This window comes from Colobus angolensis, unplaced genomic scaffold (assembly GCF_000951035.1).
Source record: "Colobus angolensis palliatus isolate OR3802 unplaced genomic scaffold, Cang.pa_1.0 Scaffold129, whole genome shotgun sequence".
Lineage (NCBI taxonomy): Eukaryota > Metazoa > Chordata > Mammalia > Primates > Cercopithecidae > Colobus > Colobus angolensis.
Genome location: NW_012114141.1, coordinates 1,196,264 through 1,222,807, shown reverse-complemented (window position 1 = coordinate 1,222,807; position 26,544 = coordinate 1,196,264). Strand labels below are relative to the sequence as shown.

Below are 26,544 nucleotides of genomic sequence, written 5' to 3'. Positions count from 1 at the left end.
CTCAGGAGGGCATGTAATCCACTCTTGCAGCCTCTCTGAGTTCCAGTGTTCTCATCTGTAAGGTGATGGAGCTGGACTAGCAGCTGTTCCCAGTTCTTTGTTTTCAAATGAGATTTCAAGGTTGCTGGGAAGGAGGGAGGGGTGAGTAGATTGGGGGGTAGAGGGGGACACATTCCCTGTCTGTTGGTCTGCTCTTCAAATCCACCCTCTGCCCCAAGCCTCTAGAGAAACACTGGGGCTCTTCAACACTTTTAGCCCTGGCAGTCTTCTGGACCCCTACCTGCTCTCAACCTTGCTGCTCAAAGTATGGTCCCTGGACAAGCAGCTGCAGCCATCACCTGGGACCTGAGAAATGTAGGCTCTTAGGCCCCACTCTAGAGCTGCTGAACCAGAAGCAGAATTTGAACAGATCCTGTGGTGATTTGTATGCACAAAAAAATTCAAGAAGCACTGCTCTAAGACCCTGTGTCCCTTCTTTGAGACTTATTATGACACTTTTTGATTCTAATAATGTTTTCCTTTGATCATATTAACATGAAAACATTTTGATTTATCCTCAAATTCCAGAATCTCTAGAAACAAAGCTCACAGAAAACCATGCTCAAGCCTCTTTTTCTTTTAGTGTCCCTTGCTCAACATTATGACCTGAGGAGGATGTCTCTGCTGCTGAGCTCCTGTAGACAACCTGAGCACGCAGGTGAAACCACAAAGCATCTCTGTGACTGTAGCAAGTGCTAAGCGTCCAAGGCACTTTATTTAGCCAGGCTCCCCTCCACCCTCCTGTCTCCAGAAAAGGAAGCCTGTGTAATCAAAGACAGGAGAGCCATGTCTCTCTCCCTGTCTCCCCCTCCTCTTACACAGTCCATGGTGACTTTGTGTGTGTTACAAATCAATGACTAAATCCATAAGCTGTCATTCAGGGAAACTAGATCCTTCCTAGTAGTAGATTCTACTTTGAGCTCTCTTGGTAGGTTAAGCCCTGACTTTTTAAGTGTACAAAAATAGACTTTTATTTGGGTATAAGCATAACTCAGCAAAAATAAAAGACCCAGAATCAGTTGTTTAAACCCTCTAAGGGAAGTATGCTTATACAGGGTTTCATTTTCTTCGCTTTCCATCTCAAACTTAAATACAGTAACAACTTGCTTTGTCCTATAGTCAGAAAGTTGTAGCTCAAGCCCGCGTATTACACTTGCCATGATGATGAAATAGAGATTGAAATTTAGAATTACAAACTTTTGCTATTTTGGCTGTCTTACTGTTAAGACAGCCAATCTACTACTGTTATAAATAAGGTTAAGGAAATTTATATCATTTAAACTCTAGATTTTTTTATTTTTTATTTTTATTTTATTAAACAACTTCTTGCCTAGATCATAATTTAATTTTACTTTAAACAGTGTTTATCTTTTCTCATTTTTACCTAGTCAAGGAAATGGAGCTAATCAGCTTTTGTTGCTTCTTAAAACTCAATTTGTTTCTGTATCTTGATTTTATGGTCATCTGATTATCTCACTGAAATCTGCAATTCTTGTATTTTTCTGTAATGTTCAAAATATAAACCTGGAATGAATTATTCATTTGAATGTTGCATTTTGAATATTAGCCTAACACTGATTTTAAATTTGGAGCATATAATAATTGTAACAGAAGCTAACCAAATTATCTGTGGTAATTTTTTTATATCCTTATTAATATTGTTATGCTCCTTAATTTCCTTGCCTGCATAAGTAGAATCTTTGCTACAAGCTCAGAACTTTTCAAAGCGTAAGGGAGTGAATGAGTGATTTGCTGCCTAGAGTCTTATGTTATCAATATTTATTTTTGTTTTTAAGACATATTACTACTTTTCCATTGTTTAACAATTTAAAATCAAATGAATTTTGCTCAGTTGAACTTTTAAAAAGACTGGCCCTCAAACACAAAATTATACCTGCAGGGTTGTGGTACTTAGAGCAACCTCAAAATGTAGACTTCACCACCTTGTTAGGAGAGTAAGTCCTGAGAAACGCTGCCTCCCTCTTCTGTATGATGTCTTTTCCCAAACCTCCCAATCTGTGGCGCTATAATTGGCAATATTCCTGGCTTCTGTGTGATTTCTGTAACTCTCAAATGATAATGAATAACAGACACAGTCATTAGTGCCTCATTGAAAGCAAAACCATTATTCCAATCACAACGACAAGATTTTTGTTTTTGATTTTTTCTTTTTACTTAAGTGCTAAGGAAGGGAAGAAAGCAGGTTTCAGGAGTTTTTGTTCTTTGAAAAATGAAAAATTTTAGACTGTCTTACTCATTAGACACGGAAGCTCTCTCTACTAACAGCAGAAACGGAAAACCATTAAATCTGGTTCCATTCTTCAGAATTGATGGTCTGTTTCCTCCTTCAAGAGGTGAATGGTGGCTCCATTGTAACTTGCTTCGTGACCTTGGATTAATTGTTTAATGTCCCAGGACTTCAATTGGTTGAGGTGCTTTATCTGCTTTCAGAAGGTCTTGTCCAGCTTTAAAATTCTACAAATACATAAAATCCATTTCAAAACTGGAAAAGAAGCTGAATATGGGGAACACATTAAGAAAATTGAGTAGCTTTGTGCTTCTCTTGGGCCACGCCATTACAATGGGTGTTATCATTTCTCTGAGATACTGTGAAACATCGGAGCAAAACCTTTTTTTCCAGGTAGGAGTATCTGCCATTTTTTTGGTCTATGCTAATGTTATTATCAGCTTCCGTTGGTAATTCGGCTTCCAGATCAAAGCTATTCCAGCACGTATGTTAGCAAGCAAATTTTTATAAACTTGCATTTTTAGTACCTTTTTCTCTCCTATCTCTCTATCCTATCTATAGAGAACTATAGAAAAAGGTATATTTATTACTGTTCATAAAGTGCACTTTCTTTTTATTTTCTTTTTTGGCAGGAGAGAGTGAAAACCAAATATTTTAAGAATTCTTTTTTTCTTGGTCTTTTTCAACTCAGTATTTATTTTTAAATCTTTGTATTTTTTGATTGGTGAATCATCCATTTCCCTTGCTTTACTGTTTTCTTTCTTGCCTCTCATTTTAGATTATCTTCTGTTTGCTATTATTACTTCTATATCATCACCTAAAGGAAGAAGTATAAAACTGGTGAAATTTTAATAATTTTGAATCCTGATGTTTTTAAATAACTTAAAATTTTTTATATAAAATAATTTTGAATTGTGTTTTCAAATTAAACAAATATGTTGTTTTAGTTTTGAAATGTACTAATAACAATTTTTAGTCATTTATTCCCCAGTTTTTTTCTCACAATAGGTTCATTTCTGTGTTATTCACTGTAGTTCATTTTGTCATGATTTTTAAAAGATTCATATCAATGCTCAAATAGAAAAGAGCCAAGTTATACATGTTTTAAATTAGGAGACTCATTAACTGCTTTCTAAGTAAATAAGACATAACCCAGTTCTCAAAGGGCTTACCTTTCTTCTAATCTTTTTATACAGCATAGCTATGCCTAAATAACTTTATCATTTGGGTTTTTATAACCTTAAGCATTTACAAATGAGTGGAATATTTACTGTACTACATTCTCTACCTCTGTTTCTAATCTCTTCTTTAAACATCTCCTCTTACTTCTTGTAGCAAAGTGTTAGTATCAGGAAATGGCTGATGCTATCAAATTGGCTTAAACCATAAGAAACTCTTATCCCCCTAATAAGAAGTCTGGAGAGAGAGCACTTCCTGGGTGACTAATTCAGCAGCTCAGCAACATCATCAGGGACGTTGGTGCCTTCTGTCTTACCTCTCCGTGCTTCTGCCAGTCATGTTAGGGTGGCTTACTTCATGACTCCAGCTGGCTGCTGTAGTTCAAGGAGTCACAAGCAGATGATCACATGCAGAGGCGGATGAAAGAAGAGTTTCCTCTCATACTTCTCTTTTTATCAGTGAGGAACATCTTTTCCAGACCAGTCATGATTCACTGCAGGAACTAGGGAGAGGATCCTCCTTTCCAGAGCATATGACGTTAGGGGTGTTGGGGGATGACTTTGTGTGGGGTAGGCAGTCATCAGTGTTTCTCACAATAATTAAGCCACTATATCCAATGACTTTGCCCATCTGTATAAATAAGAAAAATAGAATTGCTTGACCATTTGTCTCAGGGTGTAGGGGAGAAAAACAGGGACAAGGAGGAGCTACATATGATTTTAAAGGGGAAATTAGAATTGACCCAGGGCATCCTTGGTGGTAAAGAGAACTTTTAGAGAAGTAAATAAAAAGAAGTTCCAGAAAGCTGTCTCCTCCATGAAGGGAATCCACTCATATTGTAGGTAAAAGAAGAGGGGTGGGCAATTTTTTCCCCAGTCTTCTAGGAGACAGCCCCAGAAGCTTTTATAGCGGCTGTGATTTAGAAATGGGGGTGGGGGCAGGACATGACTGTCGTGTTGTGAGTGCGCAAATGCACAAGCTTTTCCAACACTACCTGAACAAATGCAGACTTTTGTTGCTCCCCAGTTAATTAGCGTGCACTCATGCATTTTTGTTTGTCTTGGCTAACAACTCTTTGGTTATGTGCTTGGGGAGGGGCTTTGTAGGATACAGCGGTCAGACATTTTGTCTTCTCTCCATGTCACGTCCAAGAAGCCCTCTAGGGAAATGCAGGACATGGTCCATTTGGATGCCAGCTCTATTCTTGCATTGACACAAGAGATTCTCTGCAGAGAACTCCAGGGAGCACCAGCACTATTGCCAGCCTTGAGACATGCGCTCAAGTCATTTATATTTTGCTTATTTATATAGATGGGAAAACTCATAGAATTCACATGGTGGTGATTAAATATTTTTTATTCATGCAATATTTGTCTTCAAACCACCTACTCCTAAAATTTTTGTTTATCCTCTTCTGCTCCTTAAAACTAAAAGGCAACTTGCAATGATTTCTTATAGTACCAGCATTGAAACACTGCATGAAAGTTGTCACCACAAATGGAAATATAATCCAGACAGCAGCCAGAAATAGCATGTTTGCCAAACAAAAATATCTGAAATAATTTTATTTTTTTGTTCTTTATTAGCTGTATTATTAATTATTTGCCTGTTATATGTAATACTCTTACATGCTGCTAAAATATTTGTAAACAAAATCAGTCTTGAAAAGCATAGTAAATGGAATTTGTCTATAGGTTATAAATGGTTTGCAGTTTCATTGCTGAATATTCAAGCCACTTTATTTTACTTTGTCTAAGAATCTTTATATACTAGCCATCTTCAGGAGTATAGGGAAACCAGGCCAGAATTAAAAATGAGAGGAATTTCCTTTATTTTTATCCGGTGGAAGACAGTGTTGGGGTCCTGCCTGTATCCCCTGGGCACTTAACATTTTCTTATGCATGGACTCAGCCTCCAGCTGCCTGCCATGCAATTCTGCCTGAGTGCTCTTTGTAGCCATTAGGATTTTCTGTGCTCTGCCTAGGGAGAAGAGTGGAGGAATTAATACTTCCAGGGAGCAGTTTTAGCCAGTGGACAATGGGAATTGGCAGATTAATATCCCAGCCCCGTCACTCCTCACCCTGTGGGCAGGAGAACTCTGAGGTTAATGTTCTACACTAGCTCCCAGAGTTTCTTGACCAAATTAAGCTCCAGTTGCTCTCAATGGTAACTGTCTTGATGATATACCCTTTCATGGCTTCCTTCCCCTCTGGTCTCACTTCCCCACTTCCCTATTACTTCCCAAATTACTACTTGCATTCAAATCCTCATCTCGGGGTTTGCCTTCTAGGGGACCTAAATGAAGAGAGTCCTCCGGAGCAAAGCATGGCTTAATGGGAGGGTTCCTAACCCTGATTTTAAAGATCTTGCTATGTAAAGCTTCAATTTTTTTTTGGAAAAAATGGGGAATAAACAGGTGGAGAGGAAGGAAGAAAGAAAACAAGGAAGGAAGGAGAGGTTAATGAACCTGACAGTTTTACGTATCTCTTAAAAAATACTCCTCCTCCCTGTAACATTTTAATTCCACTTTCCATAATGTATAGTGTGATTTTGTGTATGTGTATGTATGTGTTTACTCTAAGGAAAAATACACCATATATAAAATATTGTAATATATGATGTATTAACTAGTTTTTTTAAAGAGTCATATGCTGATTAGCTTTCATAGTCTATTCAGGTAATGCAAATACAGACACTCTTCTATTGGATATTGATTTATACAGGGCAAATAGTAAAGAATGATGAATTCATTTATTTTGCTGCTTGAGATCCACCCAGGGAAAAGGCAATGTAGCAAGTATAAAGCAGTTTGCATTTGCAAAAGTGAACATCCTGAAACTCTAGTCCGTAGATTTTGCCTTTTCTTCTCTCCTCAAAGAAAGGTTAGGAATACTCACTGCCCACCCCCAGCTCTATTTTATCATTTATCATGAAGTTGTCCAACTATTTATATACTTGGTGGCCTCCCCATGGGACTGAGCTTTCTTGGAGGGCAGGAGTTTTGTCTTTTTCATCTTTGTATCTCCAGCACATGGCATGGTATTTGTCACACAGAAGATAGTTAATAGATGGTAAAGTAACAGAAAGGTGAGATTTCCTTTCTCAAAGTCTTTGGCAGTTTGTTCCTCAGTTGCTGATGTCTGCCATGGGCACCTACAGTTTGCCATCCCTGCACTGCACCATGATGCCCTTTTAACCCCTGCTGTGTCCGAAGACTCTGCTACATGTTTGTGATCAGGGGTGCGTAGAATGGACAAGATGAATTAGGGGTGCATAGAATGGACAAGATGAATTAGAGAGTTCTAATCCCCGAATGAGCTAGGTCTACGGGTTTAATCGTTAAAAAACAAAAAGCAGTGCATATTATGGCATATGGTGATAACCCATAAAATAATTTTGTCTTTTAATGTGACACAGACATAAAAATAATACGTTTGTTTTACCAAGGGAAGGAAAAACAACAGAAATAAAATGAAACTCCATCTGTAGTATACTGTAGTATACTTGCTACTAACCTCTACTCTTTTTTTTTTTTTCCCCACCAGCTATTCCTTTAGGTACCTTTAGTTCCTGGCTTTTCCATTATTTTTATCAATGTGCCAACTTTTGAATAAACATTACTCTCTGCCATTATATATCTTTTTCATGCCCCTTTACTTTTGAAAGTTATATATCATATTAAAAGAGATGAAATAACTTTAAAACAGGATGTTTTCCACCATCAATTTCTATCTATCTGTAAATGGAGAAAGAAATACTGCAGCGTTAAATGCATTAGAAGAGTCTAAGGTGGAAATAAAAATGAACCAAATGGGCCAGACCTTTGGAGGTTTGGCTTTCATTGCCCCAAAGTGTTTACAGTGATTTGTGGTAACACCTGAAAGTACTTCTGTGATGCATAATTGCATTGGTCAGGACTCCCAGGTGCAGGTAAGAGCAGCCACCCTTTGCCAGTTTAAGCAGAAAAGGATTTGTTATAGAACATAGATAGTTCACAGCAGTGGTGGGAGGGCTGGGGGAGCAGGCTAGAGGGCAGAACATCACCAGTGAAGTGACCTACTGCCCTTAAGCTCAGGGCTATGCTGTTTCTGATGATACATGTATTTGCAAAATGGAAACCCTGTGCCGCCTTGTTTCTTGATGCAGCTCACACTCACGTCAAAGTATTGGCTGGATGCAGCTGACTGACAGAACCTAGGTCACACATCAGCACCCAAGCTCAAGGGAGGCTGGGAGTCATAGGGTTGGTTTGTCTGTTTTTGTCTCTCCAATGGAGGCAAGACTCACAGCCCAGGGATCTGCCACAATGTAAGGAAGCTGTCTAAAGTGGGCAGCCACAAATGACAAGTGTCTGCTACCATAATGTCTCATGAAAACAGTAGTAAGCAAATTGTGTAAGCTGTTTGGTCTCTACTATTAAGAAATACATGTAGCAAAAAGATTGTAATGAAATACACAGAAATGTTAATTCTGATGGTCTCTATGTTGGATTGTGGGTAATATTTTCCTTATGTTGTGTTTTCAAATTTTTCTATAATGAAACTATTTCCTTGTAAATTAGAAAAAAGAGACCTTCCTATTTAAGAAAGGCAGATAAAAATAATTCCTCCCTTCCTAGAGGGATGAAAAATCTTAAAACTCCTGATTATACTTGATAATCTCTCTTTGTAAAATAGGCAAATGATAAACACACACACACACATACAAAAGCAAAATCCAAAGCCAACAAGTTATTTGTTTAAGTTGAAATGAAAATTTCCCGTGACTTAGGCCAAGTGGGTACAGTAGCTGCTGATCACATCAGGGTCACAGTTTTGAAAGCAGAAGGGCCTCAGACATCCTTACCTCAACTTCACAGCATTCATCGGAATTGGAAGTTTTGAAAAACACAACCATACATGATATATACACACATTCATGCACATTTACCTGTTGTCTATCTTTCCCAGTAGACACAAAAGCAGAGACCTTAACTCCTCAGTGCCCACCACACTGTAGTCATGTAGTAGGTATTTACTAGTTACCTGTAATGAATGTTAATAGTTAAATCAGAAAGGAAAGGACCCTTGTCTCTACTGCAAAGGTTTCCAGTTCTACCAGCTGACTGGCCCTCACTGAGATGGCTGTTGACTGCATGGCATCTCCTTCTGCTGTTTCCCATGCCTTCCTGGGGTACCGGAGATTCTAGAGCTCTCTTAGGCCCATCTGTTTACACGCCCCTTGGAGAGCTTTTTGCAGCTCCTTACCCTTGCTGGACATAAGAAAATGTGGGTGTTCTGCAATCCTTTAAGCCCTACTTTGGAGGGAGAGCACAGGTCTCTTCCTCTCAGACCTTCCTACCCATCTCAGAGTTCTCTTTTTAGTTGCCTTTCTGAACCTGACAGCACAGCAACTATTTTCAAGGGCTCAGCAGTTCCTAATTTTTTTACCTGCCCTCTGACCCTGTCCCCTTCCCCTGATCTAGAGAAAGATCTCTTTCTCACCTGGCAGAAGAATGCTCACCCACTCACTGTTCATATGTTCCTCCAAATCCTTTCTCTTTAGCCTTGGTCTTTTCTTTAAAAACTCAAGACATGTGTTTGACTCATATTCTCTGTGGTGATGTCACCTTTTTCCTGAAGCAGTGTATGCTGCTGGTTGAATGGGGAAAATGTGAAAAGATATGTGAAAATTTGGAGAAAAATAGCCCTTAATTAATATCTCAAAGATACCATCTTCCCCATTTCTACAAAACGTAGGCCAATTTCAAGGGAATGAAATTAGCCATAGTTATCCCGAATCTCCAAAGTTATTCTCCAAAGTTTGTCAGTTTGCTGATTCTAGAAAGAAATAAAGCATGTAACTTGGGAAGTTTGCAAAATGAGTACGTCTCCAAGGGATGCCTAATTTTGCTACTGGCATGAAATTTCTCCTGAGTTGAGGCTCTGATAAAATAAATGTCTGTCATGTTATTTAGGAGGGGTGACAGACTGGGAATCACTGAGCAAGTAACAAGCTGTCCCTGACTTGGTCAGTTTCCATGCTGTCTTTGGCTGATATGGATCTCGTATTAAGTGATATGCAATGAGAGTTTCCTCTGTCAGCTCAGTGACGTGATTTCAGGCAAGGAAGGTGAATGTCTCTGCATCATCTACGATATGATTATAATAGATATCACCTGTCTTAATAGCCCTCCCTTCATCTGCTAAATTGTGGACAAATGGGTTATGCTTTATCATCAGGGTGCCAGATGGGGCTCAGGTAGTTACATTTTGTATGTAAAATCTCATGCTCTGCTGCACAAGAGTTGGTGTTTGCAAGGAAAAATAAGTATCTTGAAGCTTTTTATGGCATTTGTTCCTTCACAGCAAGAAAATATTGCAAGTTTGTAAGACTTTATATTGTCAAGCTTAACCACTGTGACTTTTATAACTGCATGCTAGCTGGAGTACAGTAAATTACTGAAAAAGCTCTACGAAGATGTCATTGTGCTTCGCCTGCTGCTTTGTAATCTTCAGTAGTTACAAAAAAAACATAGTCTTGTATGTCATTTCAAGCTTCTTTGGTTATACTAACAGTCTGAAATGCCACTCCTAATAACATTAGGTCATTTTAAACCAAATTCTTGATAGAACAGTCTTTACAGAATGCTACCAAGCAGGCATTTCTCTAGAATCTACTTCTTATTAAGTAGGAGCCTACTTAATAAGAAACTAATGTGTTTGAAACTAATGTGAAAACACCTGTTAGGGGAAGGAAGACAAGTGTTCCAGCTTTCTATGTTGCAGTCACATTGAAAGACACCTGTTAATGGCATAGTGGAGTCCTTGCCTCTGAGGCTCCTGAGGCAGAGCTGCCCTTTCTAATGCAAATTGGCCTCCTCTGTGGAAGCAGCTTGTGCCTGCTGTTGGTGTCTTTTGGGGATGAGATGAGTTCAGAATGGGAAGACCATGGAGAACATTTAAAGTGAATAAAATATTAAAGGACTCAAATTTTAGGGGACTCAAATTTTAGGGGAAGTGACTTCCAGTAATGGTCATCTTGGATTAGAAGGTTTTCCTTATGAGATTTTTGGAGAATGTAAACTTAACCTAGCTTTTACTGCTCTGGGGAAAAAAAAATCAAATGTTACCCAACCCCAGAATAGGATAAGGGCACTTTCTACATTTTCCTACTTAGGCTCTCAGCTTGTAGGATGGATTTCCTAATTTAGAATTGTAATGAGTTTTTTACATTTTATGTACTTATTTATTTATTTTGATTGTAGTCTCTCACTGAGAAATGGTATGGGGGAATACTATACAATAGTGTGCTGACTGCAGTATCAAAACTTCTAGACCCTGAATATGAAACAAGAAGAAAGCTCTACCTCTGGTAATGCCTGAGGATATTACGGTTCTTCTATCGTAAAACAGAGGGAGAGGCTTGTTTGAATTACTGAAAAGTTAATAATATAATCACATTTTTAAGAATGGTAGAAGCTCTTCTCTCCAATGTGATTGGAGCTGGTACTTGGTTAAAAAAAGGAAACAATTTTAAAATAAAATGACATTAATTAAAACATTTACATCAACTTAAAATATATCATTGTACATTTTCTCCAGTTTTTGGCTGTATAGTCAGTGTCCAATGTCCTCTGGTTAGAGGCTTCTTCATCTTTTTTTTTTTGCATAAACTACATCCATAAGATATATATTGTTGTTATATTATTTTTAGGACCTAGTTTTCCAGATTTGTTTTTCTGTAACAATCTGAATTTAGAATACTAGATTTCACATTTTTAACCTTTTCAGAACGGTCTTTTCAATTACTTGACAGCTTTTTATTTTTGCAACTTTTTATTTTCAAGTTTTTTGGATTTCATTTGACTTAGTTTTCCTAGCAGAGATAACTCTCACGCTCACTCTTCATTTAAGTTATACTGAAGTCATAAATTTACAATGATGAGCATAACTGGCATTAGCAGACTTGGGAATAAACACAATGACTTGGGTAAGCACACATCTCAACTGGGAGGGCAGAAGTTCATGGGCATGTCAAGGAGAGCTTACTAGCTGGAGGCATTCCCTGTGGCAAGGGCATCTGTCAGCATCTGTTAGGAAGGACTGGAGAATGATGGTTAATCTATGAGCTGGTTAAAGGGCCTAAAGAAATTTTCTACGATAATACATTTTTATTGACATGCATAGGTAGCTACTCCTAAGGAAGATTTTTGTAAAATGTTTTCTAGCGCAGGTCCTGCTGAACTTGCCTTAATGAACTGCCAGTGCTTCCTTATAATCAACAGACTGTGTCTGCAAACATAATTGGTGTTCTAAGGTATTTTTTTCCTATAGTCTAGTTTACACTTTGGTATTATAATTGATTTGTTTATCAGACTCTTTTTTTTTCTTAGATGGGAAGAGATAATGTTTTGGTCTATTCCTCACAGAGTTATCACAATTTTTAAATTACTGGCTTGGGGATTTAATGAGCTCTTTCATTTATACATCTTAGAAATACTAAATATCTCTATTAATGTTTTTAGTTAATTTTTCCTTTTAAATACTGGTAGTAATAAAGTAGGATATGCCAAGGATAGTTTTAAAAAGAAAATAAATAAATATTGCTCCTACTGATATTAAGTAAATATGTTTGGAAAACTTTAAGCTGAGAGAGAGAAGCATGCCTGTGAGTGTGTGTAAAATACGTGTAAATACATACACAGAGGCAAAGAGAGACACAGAAAGAGGCAGAGACAGAGAAGGAAAGAGGCAAAGAAAGAATAAGATACAGAGAGAGTGATGGATTACATATATATGTGTGTGTGTGTGTGTGTGTATGAACACACATAAAAAGAGACAGAAATAGATAACTATAAGAGAAACCAAGAGACACTGAAACATCTAGAGAGGTGGAGGAAGGGCCACCCCAGCAATATTGCTCAAGATTAGTTCCATGTCTGCCCTTATAGAACGGTAGGGTACACAGATGAGGAGGTCAGAGGCCTTGGGGAAGCAGGACAGGAAAACAGGCCCAGGTCCCACCAGGAGACACAGTGTCATAATAGGCAATACCAGATATATGAGTAGGTCACAACCTGGGCATTAATTAGTGGCTCTGTACCCCTTGATGATATTTGTTAAATGTGTTTTTCGGCTGTAAATGTTTTTAAAAATTTTTTTTGACTGCAGAAAGGTACTTAAGGAAGTATCTGTTGGAGAACTAAATCCAAATGAAACTGTGCAGGCCAGTTTGGAAGCCCAGCTCCTCTCCAAGCTGGACCACCCAGCCATTGTCAGGTTCCATGCAAGTTTTATGGAGCAAGATAATTTCTGCATTATCACGGAGTACTGTGAGGTGAGACTCTCCTTTTCTCTTGGAAGTCTTTATAAAAATATGCTGAATGGTAAAAAGCCTTCTGTAAAGAGATCTTAAAAGTCCAATTATCAAACCATAAATTGAACTATAAAGACCTGGGATCCCATGTCTTGCAGCTAAGAATGATTATCTGTAGATAATTGACAAAACTTGTTTCTAGGGAAGGGTTTTTCCCTCCACTGGCAAACTCAGTAAAAACGAATATATTTTAAGGAGGAGGCCAGGTGTGGTGGCTCATACTTGTAATCCCAGCAGTTTGGGAGGTCAAAGTGAGAGGATTGCTAGTCCAGGAGTTCGAGACCAGACTAGGAAACATAGTGAGACCCCCCCCCCCCCCGCCACCCCCAGCCCCGCATCTCTACAGAAAAATTTAAAAATTAGCAGGGTGTGGTTATATGAGCCTGTAGTTCCAGCTAGCCAAAAGACTGAGGCAGGAGGATTGCTTGAGCCTAGCAGTTCAAGGCTTCAGTGAACTGTGACCATGCCGTTGTGCTCCGGCCTGGGTGATAGAAAAAAACAAAAAAACAAAAAAGGAGAAATTACTGCAGAAGAATGCTTCAACAATTTTTTGATGGGGGAGGGGCAGACCTTCTAGAATGGTCTGATGGTTAGATGGACATTTAAATGCTCTAACAGATGCTTGGTTAGAGTAGAGGTACATGTCCTGAGTTTTGAATTCCAACTCTATGGTTTAATTTCTTCAGCGGAAGTTTAGAAATGGAAGTATGGCTTTTTTCCCCGCAAGAATTCTTCATATTTATGAATTTGTGTTTTATAGCTTGAGGTATTTACAATTTTTCCAACTGCTCTGAGTTCTGTCCAAGTAATAGCTGTGTAATTACTGAGCCCCAAGGGAGTGTGAAGCCGCTTAGAGAAGTGGGAGAGGGGAAAATGGACATGTGTAGCTGCAGTGTGGATCTGTGTGTTTACTCCTGAGAGGTTATGGAGAGGGGACTGACAGGGGTTGGGTCAGGCAGAGAATACCCAAAGATGACTATGCTCAAAAAGTATCTCCCAGAATATTATAGAAGCTAGGGTTAGCCAAATGCACCTTGGGAGAATTTGGTGCTGTTCATACTTTAGGATGAAGTCAGCTTATCGCTTGGATGTTGCTGGAGCCCAAAAGACATGAGGAAAAAAAGATGTTCTTTAGAGTAGACGACAGTCCTGTTTGGGCCAGAAACTTTGGACAACTCGACCTAACTTGAAGGTGCCATTTGTTTGAGAGAGAAAAAAGAAGAGACAGGAGAAAGAAAAGAAGCTCAGAAGGAGAAGGGATAGCAGCGAAAACAACCTTGCCTGCTTTACACATTAGCTGATGTGTCACCCAAAATGAAACCAATAGCCAAGTTAAAATATCTGAACAAGTTTGAAATATTCCATGTCTTGGCCATTCCCCTTCAGGTCAGCCTTGGCCTTGCTGGGTATTTTCCTATCTATGTCTTAACCCTGCTTTGCTTGGAGGAAAGTGGACAGGGCAGAGGGTAAGTGGAGAAGAACCAGGTCATTTGGATATCTGCTTGTCCGTCATCCAATGGATTGTTGAGAAAATCAGTAAGATGATGACAGGTGTGACCAGTGATATTGAATAGTTACTCTGGCAAATATGTCACCAATTCATGCAAAGCTAAAGATACTTGCATATGCATATGTTGCATACTATGATCCACCTGCTGTAATTTCATCATATTTCTTCTTTAGCCTCCTTCAGTTAATAAACTGTTATTTTAGAAACAACTGACTCATACTGCTTAAACTGTTACTGCTATCTCTCTTGCTGCTTTTAGGACATTGACTTTTTCAAAGACTCTTTCCATGTCTTAGAATATTTTAAACTGTAGTCAGCACTATTCCACAGAACTTTCTGTGCTGATGGAAATGGGCTATACTTTTGCTGTCTAATGTAGTAGTCACTAGTCATATACATAGCTCTTTAGCACTTGAAGTGTGAATAGTGCAATTGAGGGCCTGGATGTTAAATTTTATTTAAATTTAATTAATTTAAATATAAATAACCATATGTGGCTTCTCGCTACTGTATTAGACATACATGGTATATATTGCTATAACTTTCCCTGTATTAATTGAAAAAATTTATAATTTTAGTGTAATTTTAAACTACCAGAAATGTTACAAGAATAACATAATAAACTTCCGTATGCCCTTTATCCAGATTCCCAAATTGTTGTTTTTCCACATTTGCTTTATCTTTCTATCTACATTTTTTAATGAACCATTTGAGAATAAGTTTCAGACAGGGTACTCCTTTGTCCTAAATATAATATAGCTTTGAGTATTTTCTAAGACCAAGGACATTCTTTTACATAACCATAGTACAGTAATCAAAAATCAGGAAATCAACAGTGATACAATGCTAGTATGTAACCCAGTGGTTCTCAAAGTGTGACCCCAGACCAGTATCACCAACCTCACTTGGGAACTTGCTAGAAATACGAATTCTTTCCCTCTACCCCAGCCAGCTGCATTGAATCGGAAATTCTGGGGGTGGGGTTCTGGCAATCTGTGTTCTGACAAGCCCGCCAAATGAGCCCAAAGCATACTGAATTTTGAGAATCACCCATCGAATTCACAGTCTATATTGTCTGAATTATGTCCTTAGAAAGGACAGTTCTATAAAATTTTTGTGGTTGTTGCACAGGATCTCATCCGGAATCATCTGTGTTGATTTTTAAATGATGGATGGTTTCAGTGGGCTGAGCTGCTCTCCTGGGAGGGGCTGTTGCCATGGTAATGGCTGCTGGCTGTGCTGAGAGACAGCTGTGGGGCCGCCTGGGCTCTGTGTGCCGCTCAGCTGGCAGGTTGCCACTTCCCCAGACTCCTGAGGAGTGTCTTGCACAGATTGCTCTGTTCTTGTTAACAGAGATATTTCTCATCATCAGACCCAAATTTACTCTTAACTTGCACAGGGCTGGTGTTATCTTCTTTTTATTAAGGTAAAATAATAGTATAGGAAATGGCAGGTGACCAAAATTGCACCTCATAGAAAAATGCTATCACTACCATTGAAATGGCTGATCTCTTTATCTCCAGATTCCCTCTTCTATAATTTAATTTGGGGCCTTTCAAGACTGAAATATATAAATGCATGAGTGAGGCCTCTGCATCTACTACCCAACCCTTTGGACACATACATCAGATTATGAGTATTAAACATCAGACAACTGAACTCTCATAATTTCTGGTCAAGATTTAACCAAATCTTTGATGGGGAATAGTTACAAAACTACCAGAATGACAGAATATTTCAAATATTAATGTCTTCTATTTTCCTCCATGTAGGAAGGAAATGGAACTACTGCCCATCCTCCACAGTTTCACGCCTTTTCATCTTTGCTCAGGCCATATCCTCTGAGAATGCCCTTCCTCCTAGTCCCACATCTTCAAATCTTACCCTGACTCCCAGGCCCAGCTTAAATGCCACCCCCTCTCCCATAATCAAAGGTTCCAATAAACAAGGTGCCTTTCCCATAAACAAAGCCTCTTATACTTATAATCTCCTGGCTAGAAATCACTCCCCACCCCAATCCCAATCCCCCCAACTCTCATAGCATCTTTATCTCTCATGGTACAAAGCACAGTTTACATCGTATGAACCATGTCAGATTCTCAGCATGTTGGATTGATCTTTTTCTGATTCATTTTTCTATCACATCGTGGACCCACATAGTGAACCACAAAGAAGTTAGCACTCAAGACATTTTTGGATGTACTCTTTACCTCTTGGTTCCAGCTGCCTCCCACCTCATTTCTGTCAAACACCGATGGTAATAATAAAATACTGAATCCTTCTGCCTGATGTATATGTTAAAAGTATTTTGTCCTACCTTACTGTGCTGGTAGACCTAACAATGTGCTGCCCTGGAGGCCTGTGAGATACTGCCCGAAAGCCTTCCATTTGGGTGAAGACAAGGCGTCTCCAGAAACCTAGGCATTAAATTAGTAGACACACTAGAGAACAGGTGAGATCACATATCCTCAGGAGAGGGAGGTGGAGAGAACATATGATATCAGGGAAAAAGGCAGGAAATGTTGGACTTGTCTGTTTTCTGCTTGGTGATATTAACATAGGTAAGCAAAAATTTTATCAATATAGTACTAGTTCTCAACATTGGCTGCATCTTGGAATCACCTGGAGAGCTATCAAAAATCCTGAGGCCTGAGACCCACCTCTAGAAAGTCTGATTTAATTGGTCCTCGGGAATGGCCCAGGTATCAGGGTTTTTGAGAGTTCTCCAGGTGATTTTAAAATGCAGCCAGGGCTGAGAATGGCAAAATAAATGATAAAAAAAATTTAAAAAGGAGAGAATAGTTAGGGTGGAAATAGACAAATAGTCATAAAGGAAAAATTTGTCAGTATTGATGGAGCAGTAAGCAAAGATGAGGCCCAGAGCTGAGAACAGGAGAGTCTGGCCCTGTAGTGGGTGTAGTTTTATGATCAAGCCATTTAGCCTGTTGCTCTATTCATGAAAATTGCCCAACTTATTCTCCTTGCTTCCCCAGCAACCTTCTGATCCTAATTTAGCTTTCCATATATGCTTCCTCTAATGGGAAAAAATATGCTGGCTAACCTGAGGTGAGCTCCCTTTTGCCTTGGCAGTTCTAGCTCTCATTGCATATGAATACATCGGCAGTCCGGATTATTTATTGATGCCTTACAAACTTGAAGTTCACAATGGCAATTGTAATTAAGGGTCTTTTCAAAAGCCATTACTGAGCACCAGGTCTGTTTCAGATACAATTATAGTCATTGTGTGGCATAACAGAGATAATATGATAATATTTAATGGATCTTGTCAGGCAGGATTAATGAGTCATATCAGTTACTATAATACAAGGGGGAATGTGGTACGTGTTACGGTAAGGGTGTGGTTAAAGTGCTGTGGGAGTAATAGGGGAGAAAAATGACTTCTGACCATGGGAACCATGAAGGTGCTAGCATTCTATTTGAGTTCACGGTACGGGAAAGACTTGGCCAAGAAGAATAGAACAAGGACATTTCAGCTAAAGCGAATGATGTGATAAAAGACTCAGAGATAGAAAAGCATGGGATGTGATTTAGGAACCCAATACTTCACCTTTAATTGTAATACGTTTGCAGTTAAATACATTCCCTAATTTTAACAACTTACATAATCATAGTTTAATTATCAAAACCAGAAAATTAATATTTTACTAGTTTTCCCCTTAATGCCTTTGGTCTATTCTAGGATCCAATCCAGGATTTTACATTACATTTAGTTCTATTTCTTTAGTTTCCTCTAATCTGTGACAATTTCCCTTTCCTGCCTTGTTTTTTATGAACTTCACACTTTTGATGGGTACTGGCAAGCTATTTTGTAGAATGTTTCTCGGTTTGGGTTTATCTAATGTTTTCTCATGATTAGATTGAGGTTACATATTCTTGGCAAGACTACTGCAATGGTAGTATTGTATTCTTCTCAGTACATCATATTAAGGGGTACAGGCTGTATCTCATTACTGATGGTGTTAACTTTGATCACTTGGTTAAGATTCTGTCTTATGGGTTTTTTCACTGTAAAGTTTTTATTTTTTCCCTTTGAAATTGATAAATATCCTGAGTAAGATAGTTTGAGAGTTTTCTATTAATAATAGCCTGTTTCTTTTCAAATCTTCACTCACTGATTTTAGTCTCTTTCAGTGGAAGTTGCCTGTGGCGATTCTTACTCTCTAGTCTTTGCCTAATTGTGATTATATATTTCTCTCATTCTTTCTATATTTACTAATTGGGATTCCCCTGTAAGGAAGAGCTGCTGCTTCTCCTCCATCCATGTATTTTTTCAATTATTTATTTATATTAGTATGAACTCATGGATTTTAAAATATTATATGGGTTATCACCCAGTACCATCACTGTTTATTTTGTTGCTCAAATTGTTCCAACTTTGGCTAATGGGGCTCCTTCAGGTTGGTTCCTGTGTCTTTTTAACATGTCCCTATCCTTTTTTGAGGAGAAGTAAATTCTTGATTATTAATTCCATTTTACAGATGAAGAAACAGGACCCCAGAGAGTGGAGTAATTTTCTGACTGTTACATCCAGGGCAGAACTAAGACTAGGGGTATTGGGATAGCTGCTCCTTTTCTTGGCTTACTCTCAATTATTTTCTGTGTCTTTATCCATCTCTATTTCTACAATACATATACATATTCATAGAAACTATTTGTACACAAATGCAAAATTTTAATCTCTTGATATGACAATTTCATTTTCTCTCAATGGAAGACTAGATAGGGCTTTAAATAGTGGAAAATGTAGACTTTGGCATCTTCTGTTCAAATCTTTGTGCATTTCCTTCAGCAGCTTATTTCATTTCTCTGACCTGTTTTTCTTAAGAGAGTATAACATATATTTTGTTTTTATAGGGATTTGAAATAATGAATGTTGAAAAAGTGACTATCAGAGCTTTTCTCCTAGTAGATTCTCAATAATGAAAGTTATTATAATTGTTCGTTATTTCATTGTTACCCCCCTTTCTGCCCTCCAGCTATTTTCTAGAAGGCAAGCTAGTTTTTACCTCTTGGGTATTGGTGTGCAGCCTTTAGTATGAGGATTCATGCCAAAAGGAAGAAATATGAAAATTCTTTTTTTTTTTTTTTTTGAGACGGAGTCTCGCTTCCTCACCAGGCTCGAGTGCAGTGGCGCAATCGCAGCTCACTGCAACATCTGCCTCGCGGGTTCAAGTAATTCTTCTGCCTCAGCGTCCTGAGTAGCTGTGACTACTGGCATGTGCCACCACGCCCGGCTAATTTTTGTATTTTTAGTAGAGATGGAGTTTCTCCATGCTGGCCAGGATGGTCTCCATCTCCTGGCCTTGTGATCCACCCACCTCAGCCTCCCAAAGTGCTGGGATTATGGGCATGAGCCACAACGCCCGGCCGCAAATTCTTAAACACTAATAGGCCTGATAGTAACTTTGAGGCAAGTACTTTCCAATCTGATTGTACTGTAAAACAGAACATTTGAAATTTCCTCGTATGTTTCTTGTTTATGCAAAAGTATTTGAATGAACCAAGTAAGTAGGTTGAGTTTTGCAATCTTGAATCTCTAGTGGGTGTCAATAGACTATTACAAGTAAATTTGGCAATGATGTGCAGCCACCAGGCTTACTAGTTCTCAGAGGGTCCTTAGAGAACTTCATATTGGGTGTGTTGTGTCTAGTATTAGAGACAAATCCTTTTCCGTCCTTCACAGCCACTGCTCGTAGTCCTGAAACCTGTTTGGGACCACCCCACCCCCCAGAATTGGTCATTTATAGATGAGGAATACCCCTGGAATATTGACATTGTGACACTGATTGGTGATCATCCTTCCTAGTGTGAGCTCAAATCGGGCATCCACACAGTGGGGCTGTCCACACATCAGGACTGTCTTCAGTGGTTTGCATTGCTGGGATTGCTGCTGATTGAAGGAACTAAGCATTGTTTTCAGAGTGGTGGGTACCATCAGGGCCCTCTGGTTTTCCTGGGCAGCTTCATCTAGGAGTAGGTAGGCCTCCCTGAATTTATCCTGTGTCAATTCTGTGGGTCTAGATTTTGTTCAGTTGGGGAAGGCTGTAAATAATATGAGTGTCTAATGTTTTTATATACCTCAACTGATCCATTTGAGATTTTTATAACTATCAAAATTAAAGTCATTTGGTTTGTTCCATTTACTTTCTTTCTTAAACTATGAAATATTTCAACATTTTAATGAAAAACAATAAAAAATAAGACCACTGATTTTTACCTAAAATTGTTAAATCTAACAATTGAAAAGCAAAACTACTTTCGTTTAAAAGAAATGCACTAATGCACTAATAGAAAGCAAGCTGCAACCCAGTAGAATTTATGATATTTGGGGTAAGACTTTGGCTATCATATTAATTTATATAAATCTAAATGTTTAAAAATAGAATCACACTAATTTATTTCAAATAGTTTTTTTTTAAAAAACCCTGTGTTTTATAGATAAAAGCATTATTTCACATTATTTCACATCACTTAAGAATAAGTTCTGACGTTTCTTATTCATCTACATTTACCTCAGCAAAAAGAATACTATCTCTAAAAGAATTTTAAAAAATACTAACTAAACTCAAGATGTTCATTTATATTATTAGAAATGAAAATCATAATACTTCATGGCATGCTTCAGTACCTATTTAGAAGCTGTTTTTTCTTGTTTTGTTTTTAAAAGCATAATGTGGCTTGACATTTCCCCCACATTTTATGCAGTCTCTTAAAGTGCACTTCCAAAATTGTAGGAAAATGTCCCCGGGTTGTACAATATAATGACAAAGGATTTCCTCCCCCATTGCCTTCACCTCCATTTATTGGTGTTCTCCTAAGTAATGAAACAGGCTTTCAAAAACATGTTATTGTAAAATGACTCTTATTCAACCCTGCCTTTCCCAAGTACATCTTTTGCCTTTGGAGTTCTTCAAACTATTAAACAAAATGTTTCCACTGACAGGCTAAATATTAAGCACATGGCCTGTTTATATTATTGCCTAGCATCATGCCTCAAAGTTTGTTCCATGGACCACCTGTACTAGAGTCACGAAGGATGCTTGTTAAAAATACAGATTCCTTGGGCCTATGTGGATTTACTGAGTCGGAGTTATTGTTGATAATGTCTAGGGATGTGCATTTTAAACAAGCAACTTGGAAGATTCTGATGCATAAAATTTGAGGTCCACTGGAAGGTTGCTTATTTAATGGAGATATGGTAGGGTGTGAAGAACAGCATTTTAAGATGTCAATCCAGTGAATTAATAAGGGAAGCTTTTTCATTATTTTATTTTGTTTTATTTTGCAGTGGAGTCTCGCTCTGTTGCTCAGTCTTGAGGGCAGTGAAGGGATCTTGGCTCACTGTAACCTCTGCCTCCTAGGTTCAAGCTATCCTCCCACTTCAGCCTCCCCAGTAGCTGGGATTACAGGCGTGTGCCATCATGAACAGCTAATTTTTGTGTTTTTAGTAGAGATGGGGTTTCACCATGTTGGCCAGGCTGGTCTCAAACTCCTGACCTCAAATGATCTGCCTGCCTTGGCCTCCCAAAGTGCTGGGATTACAGGCATGAGCCACTGCACCCAATCTGCACTTACTGAGTTGGAGTTATTGATGATAATGATAGTGATAATGATAATTATGATAATAGGGATATGCATTTTAAACAAGCAACTTGGAAGATTCTGATGCATAATATTTGAGGTCCACTGAAATGATGCTTATTTAATGGAGATATGGTAGGGTATGAAGGAATAGCATTTTAAGTTGTCAATCCAGTGAATTGATAAGGGAAGCTTTTTCGTTTTTTCATTTTAAAATAAAAAGTAGGACAGAATAACTTTTGAAGCTCCTTTTAGCCTTAAACATTGCAGGGATTTTTTTGTTTTTGTTTTTGTTTTAAATTCAGGCTTCTGAGAATGCTTTTCTTTGGTCTTTTAAGGTTGTAAGTGCTTTGATTGCTAATGTTAATACAAGGATTAATTTTTAAAAGCAAATCATTTTGGGATTTAAAATTTGATAATAACAATCAAAGGTGGGGTTGAGAACACTATATTTGGGTTGTTCTTCATTTCTTTAAAGCCTTGGCATTTCAAAGTCAATCTGTCGTTGGCTAACTGGGATGGTGAAAGGAGGAGATACTATTAATCCATCAAATGTTGCAGTTTGGGTTGCAGATTTTGAAAACCTTAGAAGTTAATATCAAATCTTTTATTGCAACCTTCAAGGGATAATCTTAGTGAAGAAAAACATTTTTTTGATAGCTGTATAGACTTAGGGCAATATTAATTTTGGGTCAGTTAAAGTCAATACATTTTCATGAAAGTTATTTTAGCAATAAAAGTCACTATTAAATATTTCTCAAGGACAAAGTTAAGAAAACTTATAGATGTTATAATATGAATTTCTTAGACCAAGGTATTACATTTCATCAAAAACATTAGCTTTTTTCTTTAAACACAGCTTAGAGAAAGAAAGTAATGCTTTTCATATTGCTGAGTTAAAATCAGACTAAAAACTGTATTTCTTTGTTGTGTCAAATCATAATTCGCTGTGTCTAAATCTTTGAGTGACTTGTCTATCATAATTAAATCCTTAGAAAAATCAGAGGTTTTTGTTTGTTTGTTTGTTTTTTGTATTTTTGAGATTGGGGTTTCATTCTGTTACCAGGCTGGAGTGCAGTGGTGCAGTCATAGCTCACTGCAGCCTCAATCTCCTGGACTCAAATGCTCTTCCCATTCCAGCCTCCCAAGCAACTGAGAATGCAGGCATGGCACCAGGCTGGGCTAATTTAAAAATTGTTTTTAGAGATGGGATCTTGCTATGTTGCCCAGGCTGGTTTCAAGTTCCTGGCATTAAGTGATCATCCTGCCTCAGCCACCTGAGTTACTGGGATTGCAGATGTGAGTGACTGCATCTGGCTGTGTTTATTAAAGAACACAGTAAGTGCAAGACAGATAGTTTTTCTTGAGGATAAACATGTAAAATGGAAATAGGAAGAATAACTTGAGGAGCACAAGACACAGATCTTGGATTAATTTAATCTTTCAGTGTTCCCTCTTCCTGTTGATTTCACATAGCCCTTGCTTAATGCTAACAACAGGTACCTTTCTTCTTTTGAAAGTTCTACCCAGAAGGCAAGGGGGAATTTGGCTATTTCCTTTGGACATTTCACTTTGAGACCTATTATTGAAGGCCCTTTTCTGGTTTTTTCCTTCAATAGTCAATAAATAAATATATATTTATTTAATTACAGGAAATCAGGCATTTAATATCAGTGCAGGAAACACACACACAACTTTTACCCATCTCTGTTGTTCTGCATCTCCCCTTCCACTTGAAAGAATGTTAGCAGGTGATTGTCAGACCAACAATAAATGTCATTCAGAGAGCGTGCTTCCATATGGCAGGATAACCCGGAAAACATAATTATGCTCATTCACAAAAAAAGAAAGAAATTGATACAAAATGTATAGAATTTAGTATTTCTTTAACACAGTTTAAAAATGACAATAGGATGTGAAAAGCACCATTGCAGTTTGGGGATAAATTCCTGAAAGGAATGCGATTTTAATGCACAAATGTCTCCAAATTTTAGTATTACAACTGTTAAAAGAAAAATTTTAGATAAATTTACCAAAGTTTATTTGAGCACCCACACACAGAATTCTTGAATTGGGCAAACGTCAGAACTAGAAGAAGTTCAGAGAGCTCTTTCTGCCCAGCAACCTGAGCAATGAGCTTTTATAGGATGGACACAAAAGCAAAATAGATAAATCATTTGATTAGCTACAGCTAGGCATTTGCCTTATTTGGGCATGGTGTGATGATTTGGCTTCCTGTGATTGGCTGAGACTCAGCTATTTGTTCTGTGTATCAGTTTGTTTACATACTAAATTAGGGTGAAATTTGCTGCACAGGAATGCCAGGTATGGAGGCAGCTTCAGTCCAAATTTAAGTTAATTTAACAATATCTTCCTTTTAGTCAGTCTCTTAAAATTGGACATTGATGCCGCTCTGTCACCATCGTCATGGACTTGTTTTGTCTTGGTATGAAATACATCATTCATGGCATCAGTCTCGTTGAATGATTCCTTATGTTCTTTTTGTGTTTTTGTTATTTTAACAGTAGTGAAACCATTTGATGTACAACAGATGGCTGTGTATGAGCATTTAAGACACTTGAGAGAATATAGCACACCAGGGAGACTATTGAGATGGTTATCAGGAGGATAATACTAAGAGAGTGAAGTATATTCCTTAACAGAGTCTACCATGAACCAAAATAATTAGAATAAAATCAATCAAAAAATGAGCCAGAAGAGGAATCTACTTGTTTTAACCAAGTAGCTTGTTTGTTGATTTTTTAAAACTGGGTTTCTACCATATCAGACATATTTATGAAAGGGCAGCATGAGGTGTTAGCCATTGCATACACATTTCCCTGTTCAGCCAACAAGTAGTCCAAAGCAGTCTAAAACAATGTTAGCAAGAGAATTTATAAAGAATTCTGGGCAATGATAGCCTTTGCAATAGAGTCAGCTATAGTAGCTAATATTTGAGACAGATTTCTAATGATAACTCTATATACATTTATGCCAAACCAAGGAAGAACCATTCTACAAAAGATGCCCATTTAGAGCAATTTAAGCCTGCCAGAAAATTCCTCTTTATTATTTTTAGTTTTAAATATGGAACACTTTATGAATTTGTGTGTGATCCTTGCACAGAGGCCATTCTAACCTCCTCTGTATCGTTCCAATTTTAGTATATGTGCTGCCGAAGCAAGCACAATTTCTTGTTAATCTGGGTCACAAATTAAGAGATATAGACCAATACTCAGTTTCCAGTTGCTTATGAAGTGACAGTGGTACTATTAGAATCTCTAATCCACATTGGTCCCTTATTTTCCACTTGAGACAAGGAGTTGCCCGCACATATGGTTGATCATTAAATCCTCCACAGATAAAAATATATCCTGGAGGGGCACAAGAGACAGCTCCTTGTGTGATACGTTGTGTGTTAGAAATCACCAGTTGGGAAGCACTGGTAGTATTTATCCAAGGGTTCATTATGGAATCGTTGTATGGTAGATGACTTTTTACAATTAAGGGATTAGGGTTATAAAGTTGTCTACAAACTGTCAAATTTTACCTTTCTTTTGGTTTTCTTAGTTTCCGGCATAATTTAGCTGCAAAACCCTCAATATAGGTTTTTCCTACTCTCAGATTTAAACAAGAGTCTGAATATATGAATCTGAAAACCTAATCCTATGGAAAGAACCAGACGAGTAATTTTTTTTTTTTTTTTTTTTTTTTTGAGACAGAGTCTCATTCTGTCGGATAGGCTGGAGTGCAGTGGCATGATCTCGGTTCACTGCAACCTCTGCCTCTTGGGCTCAGGCAGTTCTCCTGTCTCAGCCTCCTGAGTAGCTGAGATTACAGGCGTGTGCCACCAGGCCTGGCTAATTTTTGTATTTTTAGTAGTGATAGGGTTTCACCATGTTGGCCATGCTGGTCTTGAACTCCTGATCTCAGGTAATCTGCCTGCCTCTGCCTCCTAAAGTGCTGGGATTACAGGCGTGAGCCGCTGCGCCCAGCCCAGATGTGCAATTTGAACAAATAGTCACACTTGGAATATTAATGAAATCTGTTACATGGTGAACTAGAATATCTCTAAGATCATATAGGGATTCAGGTTTAACATGAGATAGTCAACATTCAGTCTAGTTCCCTGCAAAAGCTGTCAATTCTGAAATCTTAATTATCACATGACTAGGGAAAAGCTTCCCTAGTCAGCTTTACCTTGAGATCTCCAGTGGATTTACTGTCCTAAGAGTCTGGAGGGGCTCTCTTGAGTTGAGATGTAGGGATCCAAGGCTTGAGGCCCTGAAATTTTGCGGTAGTGTGGGTGGTGGGCAAACTTGGTATGGTCCCTTTCAGTGAGTCTCAAGGGCAGTCTTTCTCTGGTGTTGCTTCCAAAAGACCCATTCAGTGGGTTCTAGATCATGAAAGATCTAGTTGTCATCAGCTGGTGGGTCACAAAGGGTTTCTTTTAACTGGTAAAAATATACTTAAGCATGGCTGGGCGCGGTGGATCACGGCTGTAATCCCAGCACTTTGGGAGGCCGAGACGGGCGGATCACGAGGTCAGGAGATTGAGACCATCCTGGCTAACACGGTAAAACCCCGTCTCTACTAAAAATACAAAAAA

The 26,544-nt window shown here is 38.2% G+C and overlaps 1 protein-coding gene across 3 annotated transcripts in view; it reads left to right on the top strand.

Annotated features, from left to right (window-relative positions):
• NEK11 (NIMA-related kinase 11) overlaps window positions 1–26,544 on the top strand; it is a 339,525-nt gene that overhangs the window by 40,240 nt on the left and 272,741 nt on the right. For all 3 annotated transcript variants that reach the window (XM_011933680.1, XM_011933679.1, XM_011933681.1), the window contains exon 3: window positions 12,619–12,784. In XM_011933680.1, coding sequence (XP_011789070.1) covers window positions 12,619–12,784 — 166 coding nt within the window. The remainder of the gene's footprint in view (window positions 1–12,618; window positions 12,785–26,544) is intronic.